We start from the raw sequence: 16076 nt of genomic DNA, 5'->3' as shown, positions 1-16076 counted from the left end.
GCCACCATAACTGTGAGGCAGAGGTGGCTTCCCCGTGCTCCATCCTTATTGGTTCTTTTACTCCTAGATTCCAAGACCCTTGTCTTTGATTGGGTCCACTCTTCGATTTGACAAGTTAGATCAAGCAGAAACCCGGAGTCTCCTTATGTGCTTTCTTCACATCATGAAAACAATTTCAGATGGTAAAGAGAACTCTTTCAAATTAAGTTAAAAGAAAGAAAACTTTTATTGCAAAGAGCTTCACACTATGCACTTTCCCCTCTAGAGACTCTGATTGCCTATTGGCAGAGAGCACCCAGTCCAGAGGTGTCTGACTTCTTCAGTATCTTGGAGTAAGTTTTCGAGTTCATTAGATAACACTTTCTTCTAGAACTTTCAAAATAGCTCACCATCTCACCCTTTATTCCAAGAACTTTTATGGAAAATTATCTATCAATAATACTACATAGAATATTTAGAGAAAATGTAAGATTTTTATTTCAGTATACTAAGATGAATAGTTAGGTATAGATAAAAGAGTGTGAATAATGAGAATGCAACTTTTCTTTCCAGTGTTTGTCTTCAAAATTTCAGATACCTTGGAAAACGCAATATAATAAGGTAATGATTTTAAATCCCATCAGGTTAATGTGGTTTTTGAAAAAACATTATGACATATATTAACATGCCAGGTTACACTTATAAATATATGTTAGAAATTATAAAATGCAAATAAGGATTGTTAGGTTAACTTCACAACAGACATACAAGTTTGAAGATTTCCCTTTCTTCATAGTACATCTAAGAATAAAGTTTTCTAAGGAGAAAATCATGAAACCACACATTTATCAGTAGATACTTTATTTCATGTATCTTCTGAACTAATTAATCTATAATTACATAGTAAAATTTAGAAAATACCTATTTAGGAAAATAGTTCCAATAAACTAAAACCAAAAATTAATCTGAAATAGCTTATGGCTGTTGTCATTTTCTTATGAGTGACAAAAAATATGCACAGCTCCCCAGTTTCCTATTTCCAGAAGAAACTCAAATTTTACTTTCCACTAGTTCAAAGCATATCAAATTTTGTTAGTAATCACTTTGTCAGTTGTCATCATGGTTTTATAAAAGTTGAGCTATTATTAAAACTTCAGTTTTTCTTGCAGAAAAATTGCTGCTGCGTTTAAATTTGTGCAATCCACCCAGAACAATGGAACCCTCAAAGGATCCAATCCTTCCTGCCAGACATCAGGGCTCTTGTCACAATGGTAACATCACATTGGTATTAAAATTACTCACGTGTGTATATCTGTGTAGATTTGTGGATGAATGCCTATGTGAGGTGTGGATACACACATCTATATATTTCAGGCCAAATGCAGATCTGTAAGTTACTCTGTATATTTATATAAAGAAGCACCTTATCTGGCCCACTAGCTTATACAAAGAGCTAAGGATTATGCCTTATTTGTGTGCACTTAGAGCACAATGCCTTGAATAGAATGAGCTTTAATGAGAATTTCAATTTAATTGGACCTGAAAGATACACACAATTCCAATGAGTGCTTCTTTTAACACTTGTTAATCTCCTAGTGACAAAGCAAAATTTGAGATCATGTCTTCCTATTCTTTTCAGCAATTATAATATTTTAGCAATTTTATTAAAACCAGTGTTGTTTTTTAAAGGGTCAAAGCTAATAAGAAAGTATTCAGAACCCATAAACTCCCCTTAGACTTCCTAGTCATTAGACAGATTTTTTCTGGCATATAGGACCTGCAGTCACCCTTCATTAGCATACCTGATGGGAGACATTTGCCCTGAAATTCTACCTTAGAGCTCCTCTAGGTCTAATAAATAAGAATTGCTTCCTAAAATTTCCCCAGTTTGATTTGTTTTTCCCAGAGGTGGAATAATAATATATAATATGAATATTTTAGAAAGAGTATTAGAAGGAAATATGAGACTGGTAGATAGTCAATAAATCATAGAATAAATTTTGCCTCCATCCATGGGGACCCTTAAATTGCCCTCTGGTGAGAAAGTAAATTTTAAAAATGTAATGGGTGTGTTTGCAAATGTTGATAGAACAGTAAAAAAATTGCTTTCCAGGCTTAATAAAAATAGTAATCCACTTGAGGCTGCTGCAAATCTATAGATGTTTGGTGGGCTAGATTTCAGGCTCCTCCTGAAATAGCTGGACAGAGCCCACCCCCTGCTGCCCCTTATCTGGAAACCAGGGCTTCTCCTTTACAAGTTCAGAATAAAGTAGACTCAAGACCTGGAGGAAACCAGTCATGAAGGTTCAAGCCATATGGCACAAAACAAATTATTTCTTGTAGATTCAGGAACAACTCAGGTTTCCTGGACTACTGAAGGCCAGAGTTAGGTCTCCTGAACCTTGAACCATCCAGACCCTTTGATTTAGCCAGAATCAAATAGCCTTGAAGAATGTGACAGAGAAAACCATAGCCTCTTTTGTAGGTTTTAAGGACATCTGCCATTGTCTGCTTCTCTCATGTAAGTGTTTATGAGTAGCTTATGTGACAGCAAACATCCCAAGTATTATTAGCTTATTCTTTGGTCAAATCATACAGTCATAAGCAGGAGGTGTTCCTAATTCCACAAAAACACCACCTGATTTTCCCATTTGGAAGTGCCCTGGGGCAGTGGAGGAATAGCACTGTAGCACTGTTACCCCTTCAAGCACAGAGGACCCTCAGATGTCTATCTCCCCTACAATGGACACATATCAGCACCCTCCCCCCGATCTATGGATGTGACCCAGCAGATGACAAGTCATGAGGAATTTCCAAATATAAAAACAGAGGAACACAAGGGTTTTATTAGAGGAGATTTTACATTTGACTTCTTTAAAAATAATGCGATGATTCTGAGCTACATAGTATTGTGGCTTCTAATGCCCACCACTATGCCTTCCTTATCAACCAGTAGCCAACTCAACATTCATGGAATCCCACAATTTTACAAAATAATAAGGAATGTGCTTGAACAGAATTGAACATCTGTTATTCTATGCATTATCATTCTAAATACTGTTTTGAATTAAATAAAGTTCTCCAAAAGTATTTAGAAGTCACATTCATCATGTGGCTTTTAATTAATATTTTTTTAATAAAAAGATTTCTTTTTTATATATTTGATTCAATCTGGAATATTTGGATGGAACATCCCCACTCAATATTAACCACTTTCTCATTTCCTTTTCAGGATGCACACCAACTCTGGTCATGAAGGACATAAGCAGCACAGATCACAAACTTTACCTATAATTCGAGGCAAAAATGCACTTTCTAACCCCAAACTCTTACAGATGTTAGACAACACCATGTCCAGTAAGTAAACCAGAAGTGATAGGAACAAGATGGTTACTGACTGTTCTCTGGAATGATAATGTTTGAGAAATGGAAGGGATGTTGTTGTGCCAGGGAATCCACACTTTAAGATCTGTGGCACCCTTGGAAATTTTACTTGGAGAAAAGAAGCACCAGGAATGGTTTTTAAAAATGTAGTGCCCTTATGGGAAAGAAAGGAGAAAGTGAAACTCTTAACATGATATGCTCAGGGCAGGTTTCCCGGAAACAAGTGACTTTTGGTATTTTGAGGGTTGCAGGACCTCTCTCAACCAGATTGTTACTGAAGATTCTGGAAGAAGAGGATGACATTGTCCATGTGTAGAGCAAGAGATATGATATCTTGAACCCAGAGATGCACACACTAAATGTCAGTGAGAAAGAAACAACCTGGTGTTTTGTGGCACATAAACTGCAGCGATTATGGGCATGCACCAACCATTGCTTTTTTCAATCTGTATGTCTTAATCTTAACCTGTGAATACACTGTGTGCCTTTCTGAGGGGGCTGTTTGTGCCGACTGTCCCCTGAGACCATACTTAATAGTGGATCTGTCAGCCCAAAAGCATAAACCTTAAAACAGCCCGATTCCCAAAGAAATATGACCCTGTCAGAAGCTGAATCGATAGAAAAGAACTAAGAAAGGATGGAAACCCTACAGCTTACATATGCAAAGGGCACAAAAACTAAAGCCTCCATCTGCTGTTTCCTAATTCAGCCATTAAAGAAAATGAACAAACAAAAGCACTTTCATTTAATATATTATTAATCAAGATACCAAAAAACACTGGATACATTGTAATGGGAGAAAATCCTTCATTAGATACAAAGAATTGTTTTAGACCTCCATATGCGGTTTTATTTTGTAGGCAACTCCAATGAAATAGACATCGTGCACCACGTGGACACAGAAGCCAACGTGGCTACAGAGGTCTGCCTCACTATCCTCGACCTGCTGTCCCTCTTCACGCACGTACATCAGGTGAACACATGCACAGCATTTTCTGCAGAATAATTTAACAGGAGGTAGAGAAGTCATTCAAGGTCAAGGACGTGTTTTTAGGATGATTTATGAAATCACTTAACCTTACATGAATCAATTTACATGTGAGGGGAAAGCATATTAACTATGAAATTCAGATTTTATCACAAGCTGGTCAATGCTGGCTTGTGATCCAGACTTTTGTCCAATAACAGTCTTTCTTTCTAGTTTCTCTTAGTTTGCTGTCAGGTAGTCTAGGCTAAATGAGAATGGCACTTTATCTACTCTTTCAACGGAAATGGGAGAGACAAATGATACTTTGTATTAAATTTACAACTAGATTAAAAAAAAGACTTAGTAATTTTGAGCATATTTTGTGTTCTTATTTGCCATTTGTTCATCTTTGATGCAATGAAATTACTATATACCTATTTAAATTGCTAAAGTTAAAAAGACTGACCTTGTCAGGTTTTGACAAAGATGTAGAGAAACTGTCATTCACTGATTGTGGGAATGCAAATGGTAAAAGACACTTTGAAAACCAATGTAGTGGTTTTGTAAAGTTAATCATATACCTATCGTGTGACCAGCTGTTCTAATGCCAGATACTCCTCCTAGATTACCAGGATAAATAAAATCATAAGTCTACACAAAGATTCGTATACAGATAAACATGGAAGCTTTTTGGAGGCGGGGACAGGGTACTGGGGATTGAACTCAGGGCCACCCAACCACTGAGCCACATCCCCAGCCCTGTTTTGTATTTTATTTAGAGACAGAGTCTCACTGAGTTGCTTAGCACCTCACCTGAGGTGCGGAGGGTAGCTTTGAACTTGTGATCCTCCTGCCTCAGCCTCCTGAGCCACTGGGATTACAGGTGTGCACCACTGCACCCAGCACACAATAGGTTTATTTTTAAAGTGTCCTTTTTTACAATATTTTTGTATTTAGAGATGGACAGAGTGCCTTTATTTTATTTGTTTTTATTTTTATGTGGTGCTAAGGATCAACCCTAGTGCCTCATGCATACTAGGCAAGTGCTCTGCCACTGAGCTACAGCCTCAGCCCATTTTGAACATTTTTATTAGTGCATTATAATCATACTTAATAGTGGGGTTCATTTTGACATTCATGGAATATAATTTGCTCCATTTCAGTCCCCACTGCTTCCACTTTCTTTCTCCACCTACCTCCCCTTCCTCTATTTTACTGGTCTTACTTCTACTTAATTGTTGCTTTTTAAATTGGTGCTTTATAAGTATACATAAAGATGGAATTCACAGTGGGATATTCATGTATGTACGTAGCATAATTTGGTCAATTTCATTTCACAGTTCCTCCCTTTTCCAGTCCCTCCTCCCTCTCCTTCTTCTATTGTACTGATCTCCCTTCTATTTTCACAGGATCCCCTACCCTTTTTTTCCTTTTCTCTTTTCACTCTGGCTTCCACATATAAGAGGAAAGACTCCACCCTTGACTTTCTGAGTCTGGCTTATGTCCCTTATCATGATGTTCTCATTTCTGTCCATTTACCAGCACATGCCAAAATTCCATTCTTCTTTATGGCTGAGTAAGACTTCATTATGGATATGTGCCATATTTTCTTTATCCATGCATCTGTTGAAGGGCATCTAGGTCAGTTCCATAGTTTAGTTATTGTGACTTGAGCTGCTACAAACATTGATGTGGCTGTGTCACTGTAGTAAGCTGATTTTAGTTCTTTTGGATTGGTACCAAGGAGTAGGATACCTAGGTCATATAGTGATTCCATTCCTAGTCTTTTCAAATCTCCATCCTGCTTCCAAAGTAGTTGTACTAATTCTTAGTCCCAGCAACAATGTACAAGTGTAACTTTTTCCCCACATCCTAGCCAACATTTATTATTATTTGTATTCTTGATGATTGCCTTTCTAACTGGAGTGAGATGAAATCTCAACGTAATTTTGATTTGCATTCCCCTCATTGCTAGGGTTGTAGAATATTTTTTCATATATGTGTTGGCCATTTGTATTTCTTCTTTTGAGAATGTCTCTTTAGTTCTTTTGCCCATTTGCTGATTCAGTTATTTTGTATATGTGTATTAAGTTTTTTGAGTTCTTTATTTAGTCTGGATATTAATGCCCTGTATAAGGAATAACTGGCAAGATTTTCTCCCTTCTGTAGGTTCTCTCTTCATGCTCTTGTTTTCTTTGCTGTGTCGAAGCTTTTTCTAATTTGACATCATCCCACTTCTTGATTCTTGACTTTATTTCTTGAGCTTCAGGGATCTTATTAAGGAAGTGGGTGCTTGCACCAATATGTTGGAAGGTTGAGCCTATGATTTCTTCTAGCAGTTGCAAACTTTCTGACTAATTCCTAGGTCTTTGATTCACTTTGAGTTTTGTGTAGGGTAAAAGACCCAATTATATATCAACAGATAGATGAATTTCTATTTATACAACAGACTACTCTGATAAAAAGCAGTAAAAACAAGAAACTACCACTACAGGATGCAACGTGGATTAAGTTTAAGAAGCCAAACCAAAAACAAAAAAAGGGTATATACTATATTGTTCAATTTATATAAAATTTTAGAAAATGCACACAATAGAAATAGTAGATCGGTGGTTGCCCAGGGATATGGAGGAGACAGGAAAGAAGGATTACAAAAAAAGATGTTTTAAACCTTTGGGAGGCTGGGCGTGTGGCTCAGTGGTAGAGGACTTGCCTAGCACATGTGAGGCTCTGGGTTCAATCCTCAGCACCACATAAAAATAAATAAATAAAATGAAGGTATTAAAAAAAAAACTTTGGGGAGTAATGGAGATGTGCATTATCTTTATTGTGGTGACAGTTTCATGGGTGTATACCAATGTCAAACTCACCCAATTGCACACTTTGAATATGTGCAATTTATTGTATGTCAATTATACTTCCATAATGATATTAAAAAATATTTGTAACATAACCATATGAGCTACAGACCCTGGCTAGCACATTAAGGATTGATCCAGAAGTTGCATCTGTTGAATAAACTGTCTACATCCAATAGCACCATTACACCAAGAAAGCCCTGCTTTTAGATGAACAAGTCTGTTCTGAATGTTTATAACTCAGTGTAAATGTTTCTCAAATCTCACATTTGAAAGGCTTTCCCTGTGCCCACAGGACCTGCCTATCTGTGACTCACCTTTTATCTCTCCCCTGATCCTTCCCCATTTACTATGCACCAGTTATTCTGTTTTTCTTTCTCAACCTTGAACTCAGAAGCTCCCCTGCAACTCCAGGTCTTGTACCAGCTGTTTGTCCCTCCTGGGAAGGTCCTCTCAGATCTCTGAGGCACTGTTCTTTCGGCTCATGTATCCATTCACCCATTAAAAAAGTCCTCACTGATCACCTTATCAATGTAATCCCACCCTCAAAGTAAATCTGTCAAAGCATCCTGCTGTCTCATCTCACTCAGTTTTTCCATCACTGCTTCATAAGTTTCCCTGAGAATAGGAACCGTGTCTTCTTACTCAGTGTTTTTTTTTTCTAGCACCCAGAATCGTGTCTACCATATGGTAGGTTCACAGTAAATATTTTTAAGAAATGCAAGTGTTCTTTCACTTATACTAAATAACATCTGTGCTGAATTTCCAGAGACAACTCCAACAAGCTGACTGTCAAAATTCATTGATGAAAAGGGTCTTTGACACCTACATGCTCTTTTTCCAAGTCAACCAGTCAGCCACAGCACTGAAGCATGTGTTTGCCTCTTTGAGACTGTTTGTATGCAAGGTAAGCATCTGCCAGGTTCCAGGGAACGCTCAGTTCAGGATGATAATAAACACATAATAATCCTGGCATCCCTCAGTGTGGCAGGAAGAAGCTTTGTTTCCTTCTCTTTTGGTTTGACTAGACATTGATTCCTGGTCTCAAAATGAGTTGATATTCTGCCTGATTGAATACTAAAAGAAAATAAAATTGCCTCCAATCAACAGTGCTTTGGGCTCTCGGTGGCTGTAACAGACTTTGGTAAAATGCATTCCTTCAAGTGCCATATCCATCCATGTCAAGTTCAAGATCCCACATTGAAGTAGATATAGCCACTGTCTTCAAGGGCACATAACTGACACCTGTGGTTTTAAAGATGCCTGGTGAATAGAGGACATTTCAGAGCTTTCATTTGGTTATTTTGGGTTGTCATCAGCTAATGATGTGGAGAATAATTACATAGATTTTTTTAAATAAAAATATATCTTTAATACTTGCAAATGGAAAAAAAAGAAGTTAAAAAAATAGGAGTTTTGTTCTAGGGAGTTTAAACATACGAGAAAAATGAGAGCTAAATGAAGGACTGTTGCCTACTCAATCCATTCTCCATTTCTCTAGTTTCCCTCAGCATTCTTTCAAGGGCCTGCTGACCTCTGTGGATCGTTCTGCTATGAAGTCCTAAAATGCTGTAACCACAGGTCACGGTCAACTCAGATGGAAGCCTCAGCACTTCTGTACTTCTTCATGAGGAAGAATTTTGAATTTAACAAGCAGAAGTCAATTGTCCGTTCCCATTTACAGGTAAGAACCACCAGTTTTCATTAATGCCGTTGGTAAAGCCACAGATTGGGGATGGAGCACTTGCCTGCCATGCACTAGGCCCTGGGTTCAGTTCCAGCACCAGAACACACACACACACACACACACACACACACACACTCACACACACTGATGTGTTTCAGCAGTAACTGAAGCCTCTTGTCCCCAGGAAACCAGTCAACAACTCCTCCACCAGATTCTCCTTACAGAGACCAGTATACTGGGTTCTGCTTTAGAGGAGGAGCTCAGCTGGGCAGAAATCCACACAGCCAATATCTCCACTTATACATTGTGCTTTCCTTTCTTCTTCCAGGAAATAGAATCACATAGGGTAGACAACTCAGGTAACCATTGCCAGTGCTGGAAGACAAAACACACCAAATTCTAAATGCATAAATGTCTTTCTTTGAGGTATCCAAGATTGCTACAGCTTTTCCCAGGCACTCATGTTTGGAAGGAAATGCCCTGGATCACGTGGCCTTCTGAAGATGCCATAGTGACCTATGGGGCACTGGACCTACAGGGAGAGATGACACATAAATCCAATCCAGTGAATTTCGTTAAAAATACTATTTTGCATTTTGCTTCAGGGGCTCATTTTTCATTTGCCTTCCAGCTCATCAAAGCAGTAAGCCAGTTAATAGCTGATGCAGGGATTGGAGGCTCTCGGTTTCAACATTCCCTCGCAATCACCAATAACTTTGCCAATGGAGACAAGCAGATGAAAGTAAGAAATGCTTCGTGGACTTTTTTCTAAAGAATCAAGAATAAGCTGAGGAGGATTCTTTTCATGAGATAGTAGAATCATAAACAAATTAATTCTGTATTTTGTTTACTGAGACTTTGAATATTTATATTGAGTTTACTTGATAGCATTGATAGCTCCTACGTTTTCAGCACACAGTCTATTGGGTAGAATTTCCAAGATATATTGAAAGGTATAATACAAGAATAGTTACCAGAAATATCCTGAAATGAAGTGATTCACTCACACCCCATTCTTGGGCAAATACATCTTATCTTTCTGTTAGCACTTTCAAAAGACTTTTTCCTTTAATTATTATATTGAAAATTCTAGGGGTAGAGCCAAGCTTCCATCATGACTAGTCTCATAGATTAAAATAATGCTTTTAGACACTCCTCCCCTACTGTTTCTCTTTTGCCTCTTTCTTGATCTCTATGTTCAGGTTGTCTTTGTTCACTTTATTACAGGTAGGATCTCCCCAGGGGATTGCTCTCAGAAGTCATGAGCACATTGATAGTACTTCTGAGTGGGAAAGGCTCCTCATTTGATAATACCAATTAAAGACCCAGCACTGAATCTCTTTGATCCAATCTTCTATAATAAGCCAATTACAGTGGCCTGGGAGAAAATATGATTGGCCAGACTAGTGCCCTGTGCCACCTGTGGTGCCTATGAATGAAATCAGACATTTTCAAATCATGTGAACTAGAGTCAGAGAGGACAGGATCTCAAAGGCTATCAGGATGCTATCCCAGAAAAAAGTAAGCTAGAAAGCCAAAGGAGAGTCTCCTATAATTCTCATATTCAGATGTATGTGTATTGCCATAATCAGAACACATAGAATTTGCATATGTAGAATGCAAACATTGATGAGGAACATGTAGGCTACACCAAACCATGATGCCAAGCCATAGCTAATAGCTTACTTGAAGGAAGTTCACTTCGGAACTCTAAACAGGTAATGACCCAGGTGCTCTCTTTTCCAAAGAACAGCAATTTCCCAGCGGAGGTGAAAGACCTAACTAAGCGAATCCGTACAGTTTTGATGGCCACGGCTCAGATGAAGGAACACGAGAAGGACCCTGAGATGCTGGTGGACCTCCAATACAGCCTGGCGAATTCCTACGCAAGCACCCCCGAACTACGAAGGACCTGGCTAGAAAGCATGGCCAAGATTCACGCAAGGAATGGAGACCTGTCCGAGGTGACGGGCAAAGGCTCATTCACTCACTATCGGTCACATCCTGTTATCAGGATGACTGAATTTTCATGTACAACATGAATCACAAAGTGTCACCGTACATTTCCACCATGACTCCACTATATATGGTGTCCGACAAGCTAGCATGTAGAACTCAAGGACACCCAACTCCAAGTAGATGACATCTAATAAGTGGGGGTGACAGCCATGTATGAAAAGCAGTGCAGAGCTGAATGCTTTAACCCTGAGGCATGGAGGGTGGTGGTGAGGCGGTCTGGAAATTAAGAGTCATAAAAATTAATGTTCTGTTTTAAAATTCCTCCCCTGCAATTGGGTTTGAAGGGGGAAGCTTGCTACTATGGTGAGTGAGCTCAGGCGGAGGAAATTAGTCCTTGGTACAGCTAGTCCACACTGGCCATGGAAAAATACAGTATTACCCACGTAATTCTGGTCTGAGGGTAACTGACCTGTGACACCAGGTTACACTGTTTAATCAAGTACTAACCCCTAGCCATTTCAAAGGCAATAGAAATCAGAAGAGAAGCCATCACTGAAAGTAGAAAAACTTAGAAGGCTGATTAATTTTTATTTTCAATTTATGACCAGTTACTACAGTTTATAGTTTTAGTAAGAAAAGGACCTACAGATTTTTTAAAAGGTAGGCTTAGATCTTAAGGAAGGAAAGTAATGCTGTAGGAAAATTGTTCAGACCAGTTTCTTTATGCATTTCAAAATCATACCAGGAAAAACAAACAGAAAATCCCAAATATTTGTTTTATTCTCGATGGTGAAATTTTCAGAAATCCAATTGATTCTTACTTTCAATGCTGTCATTACATAGTATTCTTCTACCTAACATATTCTGATGTGGAATATGGAAGATTATTAGTCCTAGCAAGATAAAGAGTAAAATCCATCCTCGGAATCCTTGTTTTCTTTCTTGTCACAGGCTGCTATGTGTTACATCCATATCGCTGCCCTCATCGCAGAGTACCTGAAAAGGAAGGGTAAGATGGCCACGGGAACGGGGGAGTCCACACACATTGAAACCTAGCTAAAAATTAATTTATTAATTTTGTATTATATTAATCTCAGTTATGGTTTATTAACAGTCACTTTCACAGATGTTTCTTATTATGATGCACTCGAAAATTTTAACTATTGTTCCACTAGTTTATCTATTTTATGTACAGCAAGGCTAACTGAATGGTCAGCTTCTTTGTCCAAAATGAGACTATTTCATTGATTAATGGTTTGTAGTTTCATAAGCTTGGATTAACAAAAACATGGTCTAACTTCGTCTTGCACTACCATAGGTTACTGGAAAATGGAAAAGATTTGCACATCATCCCTGCTCCCAGAGGATACCCACCCCTGCGATAGTAATCCATTACTAACAACTCCAGGTGGAGGAAGTGAGTGATCTAACTGTGCTTATTCACCCCATGCAGAGGAAATCAAGCTGCTGCCTAAATTCTATTTCATTGAAAAGATTTTAGATGTATTCCCAAAGCAAAAACTATCTCAGACCTGCAGAATTTACACTGCAAAAACGTTAAGTTAGTAATGTTCAGAAATTCTATTCACAATTTAGGAAGTTAGATTTCTAGAAAAAAAAAAATTCTCAGCAAACAGAACTGAGTGTTAGCCAACATTCAGGATTGTGAGCTATGGTCATGTTTGGGTACCAATCTGCATTTGGGTTGGCCATTGGAATTTTATTTAGAAATTGATGAATTGATTAATATGCGAAAGAATCTATTTTAATTTGTAAATGTAATAAATACTTTATTTCAACTAATGTAATAAATACTTTATTTCAACTAAGAGACACAACAACAGAGATATGTACATATACTATATATGGAGGATTTTATATTCCAATTCATTTTTAAAAGCATAAACTGTCAATTTATAACACATAATTTGCAGCATGGATTTCCTTTAATTAAAGATATTCCATCATTAATGTCTGATAAAATATAACAAAAATCAAAGTTACTGGGTTTTTTTTTTAAAGAATAGTTAACACATGTAATCTATATCCTCTCGGAAAAGTTTGTTTAAACCCAAAATTTATGAACTAAAATCTACTTGATAACACTATCTTAACTTGCAATTTTGAGTGGAAAAACGCAGCGTATGGACACCGGAAATATATTTGTAAACATTAATGTCAAAATACCTAAACATGTAAATGAACTTTAGTTGCAGTATTTCAGAAATCTACTTCATCCCATTTAAACATGTGTATATTTTCTAAAAGGTCACAGTAGATTTTGCATAGAAGACATTTGAACCAAATGACCAGAATGAACTGTGGAACAATAAGATAACTTCTTTACGGTCCTTGGAGAAGACAATTGACATCTTAGCTCATATTCACCCTGAAATCCAGGCATCTTCTTGCTTACTTCCATGTTTTCTATTTAGCCTCACTTTATATGCAAATCATTAAAAATAGCATCTTTTTATTTAACTTGCACTTCCTGCCCATCTATTTATATCATAATCAGAGACCATATAGTTCCAGAAAAACTGCTTCAAATTAGAACTAAAAATGAATTGAAAACTGATAAAACCAAGTATCAGTTTGAGAAGTTGTGGAAATTTATGTGCCCAAAAGCTGTATGCATTTATAATTTTAAAACATTTTAAAATGCTCACTTTAGACCTGTGGTGATATTAAAATATAATATACCCACTGGGAAAAAAAGGATATATTTATTAGTAAACTTCAGAGAAAGGGATCACTTGAGATGCACAAGCATATATTCATATCCACCAGGTTTCTGAAACTCACAGGCTTGTATTTGAAGTTTCTAATGTACTTCTATGTTGTGATGTTTCTGAGTCAGCAGAATAAACTGTGCCCTCCCTGCAGTGTGCACATGGTAAAGACATGGTGAAGACAGGCAACTGAAGAAAGTGCAGCTGCCTCAGATGCATTAAATGATCATGGTCCTGTGAGAATTGTGTTGTGGTGTTTCCTTCTACCATCAATTCTCTTGTATTTTAATACATGTACAATCATTCTAAAAAGTAGGAAAGTCTAATTTTTAAAACCAAGGTTTGGATCGCAATGCTGCTGCTGCTGCTGATGATGATGATGATTTCTAGCATGTTTGGGGAATGAATTTAGTTACATGTCTAAAGTGGTAACAGTGGAATCATTCCCCAGAATGTGACCTGGCACTTGGAAAACGCTTGCTCCATAAAAGGCTGTGTGCTAAGCAACATCCTGGCGATGTCTCCATTCATCATCAGTAACATCTATGACTCGGGTGCCTTTATCACTTCCTATTCATGGATGAGAAACTCAAGAGAAACAGTGCTTGCAGTTCAGCTTGCCATGGAACCAACGTTCAAAGGCTGTTCTGTCACTGCAGCCTGTGACCCTCACCAATCACATTCCCCATCATTCACACCTGATTTCTCCTCTGGGAACATTTCTCAGTATCATCTAGATATCACATATACCTGTAGAGTCTTTTAATCTTATTTAGGACTTTTTAAAAGTTAGTGGCCAGGATAGTAGGAAGAAGCAGGAAGGTTTCTAGATAATGCAAGAGTAAAACCTAGTGAGTCTTGAGCATTGTCTTTACAATTCACAGAATGCACCAGTGTTCTCTCAAATATTGTGTTTTTAATCCTTGCAACATCCTTTGAAATAGATATCGATGTCTCCAGTTGAACAAAAGATGGAACAGGCTCAGAGAGGTTAAATGAACCAGAACATTGCAACTACATCTACCTACAAATTCTATGCTCTCTTCAAAACTCCATGCTAGCTCTTTACACACAATGCCACCAGAAAATGATACAAAAATTATAAAGGGGAAATGCTGGTTGACTGGCAGGCAGCATTTATCAAAAGTCACAATATAACCATCTTGTTGATTATGTGAATTGAATAATACTACCACTTTTAACATCCTAAACAAAGTCATTGTCTTTCCCAAACAACATTTGATTCAAATAATAATGTCTTGTGTGTTTCTCCCAAGGCATGTTCTCTATGGGATGGCCAGCTTTCCTGAGCATTACACCAAATATTAAAGAAGAAGGAGCAATGAAAGAAGATTCAGGAATGCAAGATACTCCATACAATGAGGTTAGACTATCATGATGAATGCATAATAATTAAATAAAAAGATGCTCTGAATTGTAATGTTAAGCAAATAGAGGAAAAAGAGCTTATTCAGAAGTCAGATAAAGTTACAGTGTATTATGACTTCATTAAACAAAATGAAATTAGGCTAATGTAAGCCAAGATTAATAGATATCAGATTCCATTGATTGTGCATAATTTTCTATGAAAATTTAAGCTAAGCCTTACTTATTTCTCTAGGATGAACATGATCAGCTCTTCTGTAAGTCATGCAATCAGTAGTCTTTTAGTAAAGGTAGGAAGGGATGCTAAAAATTTTATGAGCTGGTGAAAGCTTTTTTTATGCACTAAAAAGATTATTTACAAATGCAGTTCATCAAAAGCCTCACTGGTTTCTTCAGAAAAACCTCCAGACATGAAAATTGTGGGTTATTTTTCATTAACAAATGAAATTGCTAGGAATTACTATCAAGTAATAAAATGTTCCATAAGCTAATTTTTTTTAATCTTACTATTACATGGGTGAAAAGAAAGGGTACAAAATGTAAATTCAGGGGGGATGGATTTTGATTAAATTTTACATATGGTTCTATATTGATTTAGTATATATTGCAAATAAATAGTAAATGCAATTGCATATTTTATATTAAGCATTTCAAATAATGCTTACAAATCTTAAGACATGTTGGAAACATTCCAACAATATTATGCATTTGTTTTAGAGCTTATGTAATTTGATTTAGTTGGACATTTATTAATTAATAACCATTGCTCTTATGAGACATTGAGTTAAGGACTGGGAAACAAAGATAAATAAGGCAATTCCTGCTCTTGAAAAATTTAGAATCTTGCTGATAGCATCCTTCGGGATGGAGAGTGGCCAGTTGGAAACAAATGATAAATGTAGACATCTTAACTGGTTGCAAGGAAAAAGAGAACAACTTTTGACATGAAAGTGGTCAGAACACAGATGAATGGGACATAAATAAAGGTTCTGGATATTTTCACGTTGAATATTGACAATTGGAAAACTACTGCATGGGTCTGGCCATGAGGTAACAGTAATGTGATCTAAGTCAGCGACAGTGATAATGGACAGAACTAGAAAAGACAAAGGCATTTCGTAGAT

General features: G+C 37.2%; 1 protein-coding gene across 9 annotated transcripts in view; it reads left to right on the top strand.

The window, feature by feature from the left end:
• Positions 1–16076, top strand: part of Dock10 (dedicator of cytokinesis 10) — a 234253-nt gene that overhangs the window by 200581 nt on the left and 17596 nt on the right. For 8 of the 9 annotated variants that reach the window (XM_058577514.1, XM_058577513.1, XM_046439593.2 and 5 more), the window contains exons 36-48: positions 68–182; positions 266–332; positions 553–600; positions 1149–1250; positions 3212–3336; positions 4224–4336; positions 7958–8095; positions 8690–8872; positions 9507–9617; positions 10624–10839; positions 11786–11843; positions 12153–12251; positions 14844–14950. In XM_058577514.1, coding sequence (XP_058433497.1) covers positions 68–182; positions 266–332; positions 553–600; positions 1149–1250; positions 3212–3336; positions 4224–4336; positions 7958–8095; positions 8690–8872; positions 9507–9617; positions 10624–10839; positions 11786–11843; positions 12153–12251; positions 14844–14950 — 1482 coding nt within the window. The remainder of the gene's footprint in view (positions 1–67; positions 183–265; positions 333–552; positions 601–1148; positions 1251–3211; positions 3337–4223; positions 4337–7957; positions 8096–8689; positions 8873–9506; positions 9618–10623; positions 10840–11785; positions 11844–12152; positions 12252–14843; positions 14951–16076) is intronic. The other variant, XM_058577516.1, reaches the window with a different exon arrangement.

Source organism: Marmota monax, unplaced genomic scaffold (genome assembly GCF_021218885.2).
Source record: "Marmota monax isolate L192 unplaced genomic scaffold, Marmota_monax_Labrador192_F-V1.1 WCK01_AAM20220418_F8-fsc00041, whole genome shotgun sequence".
Classification (NCBI taxonomy): domain Eukaryota; kingdom Metazoa; phylum Chordata; class Mammalia; order Rodentia; family Sciuridae; genus Marmota; species Marmota monax.
Note: the sequence above shows the minus strand (reverse complement) of the source record. Positions and strands in the feature narration are given on the sequence as shown.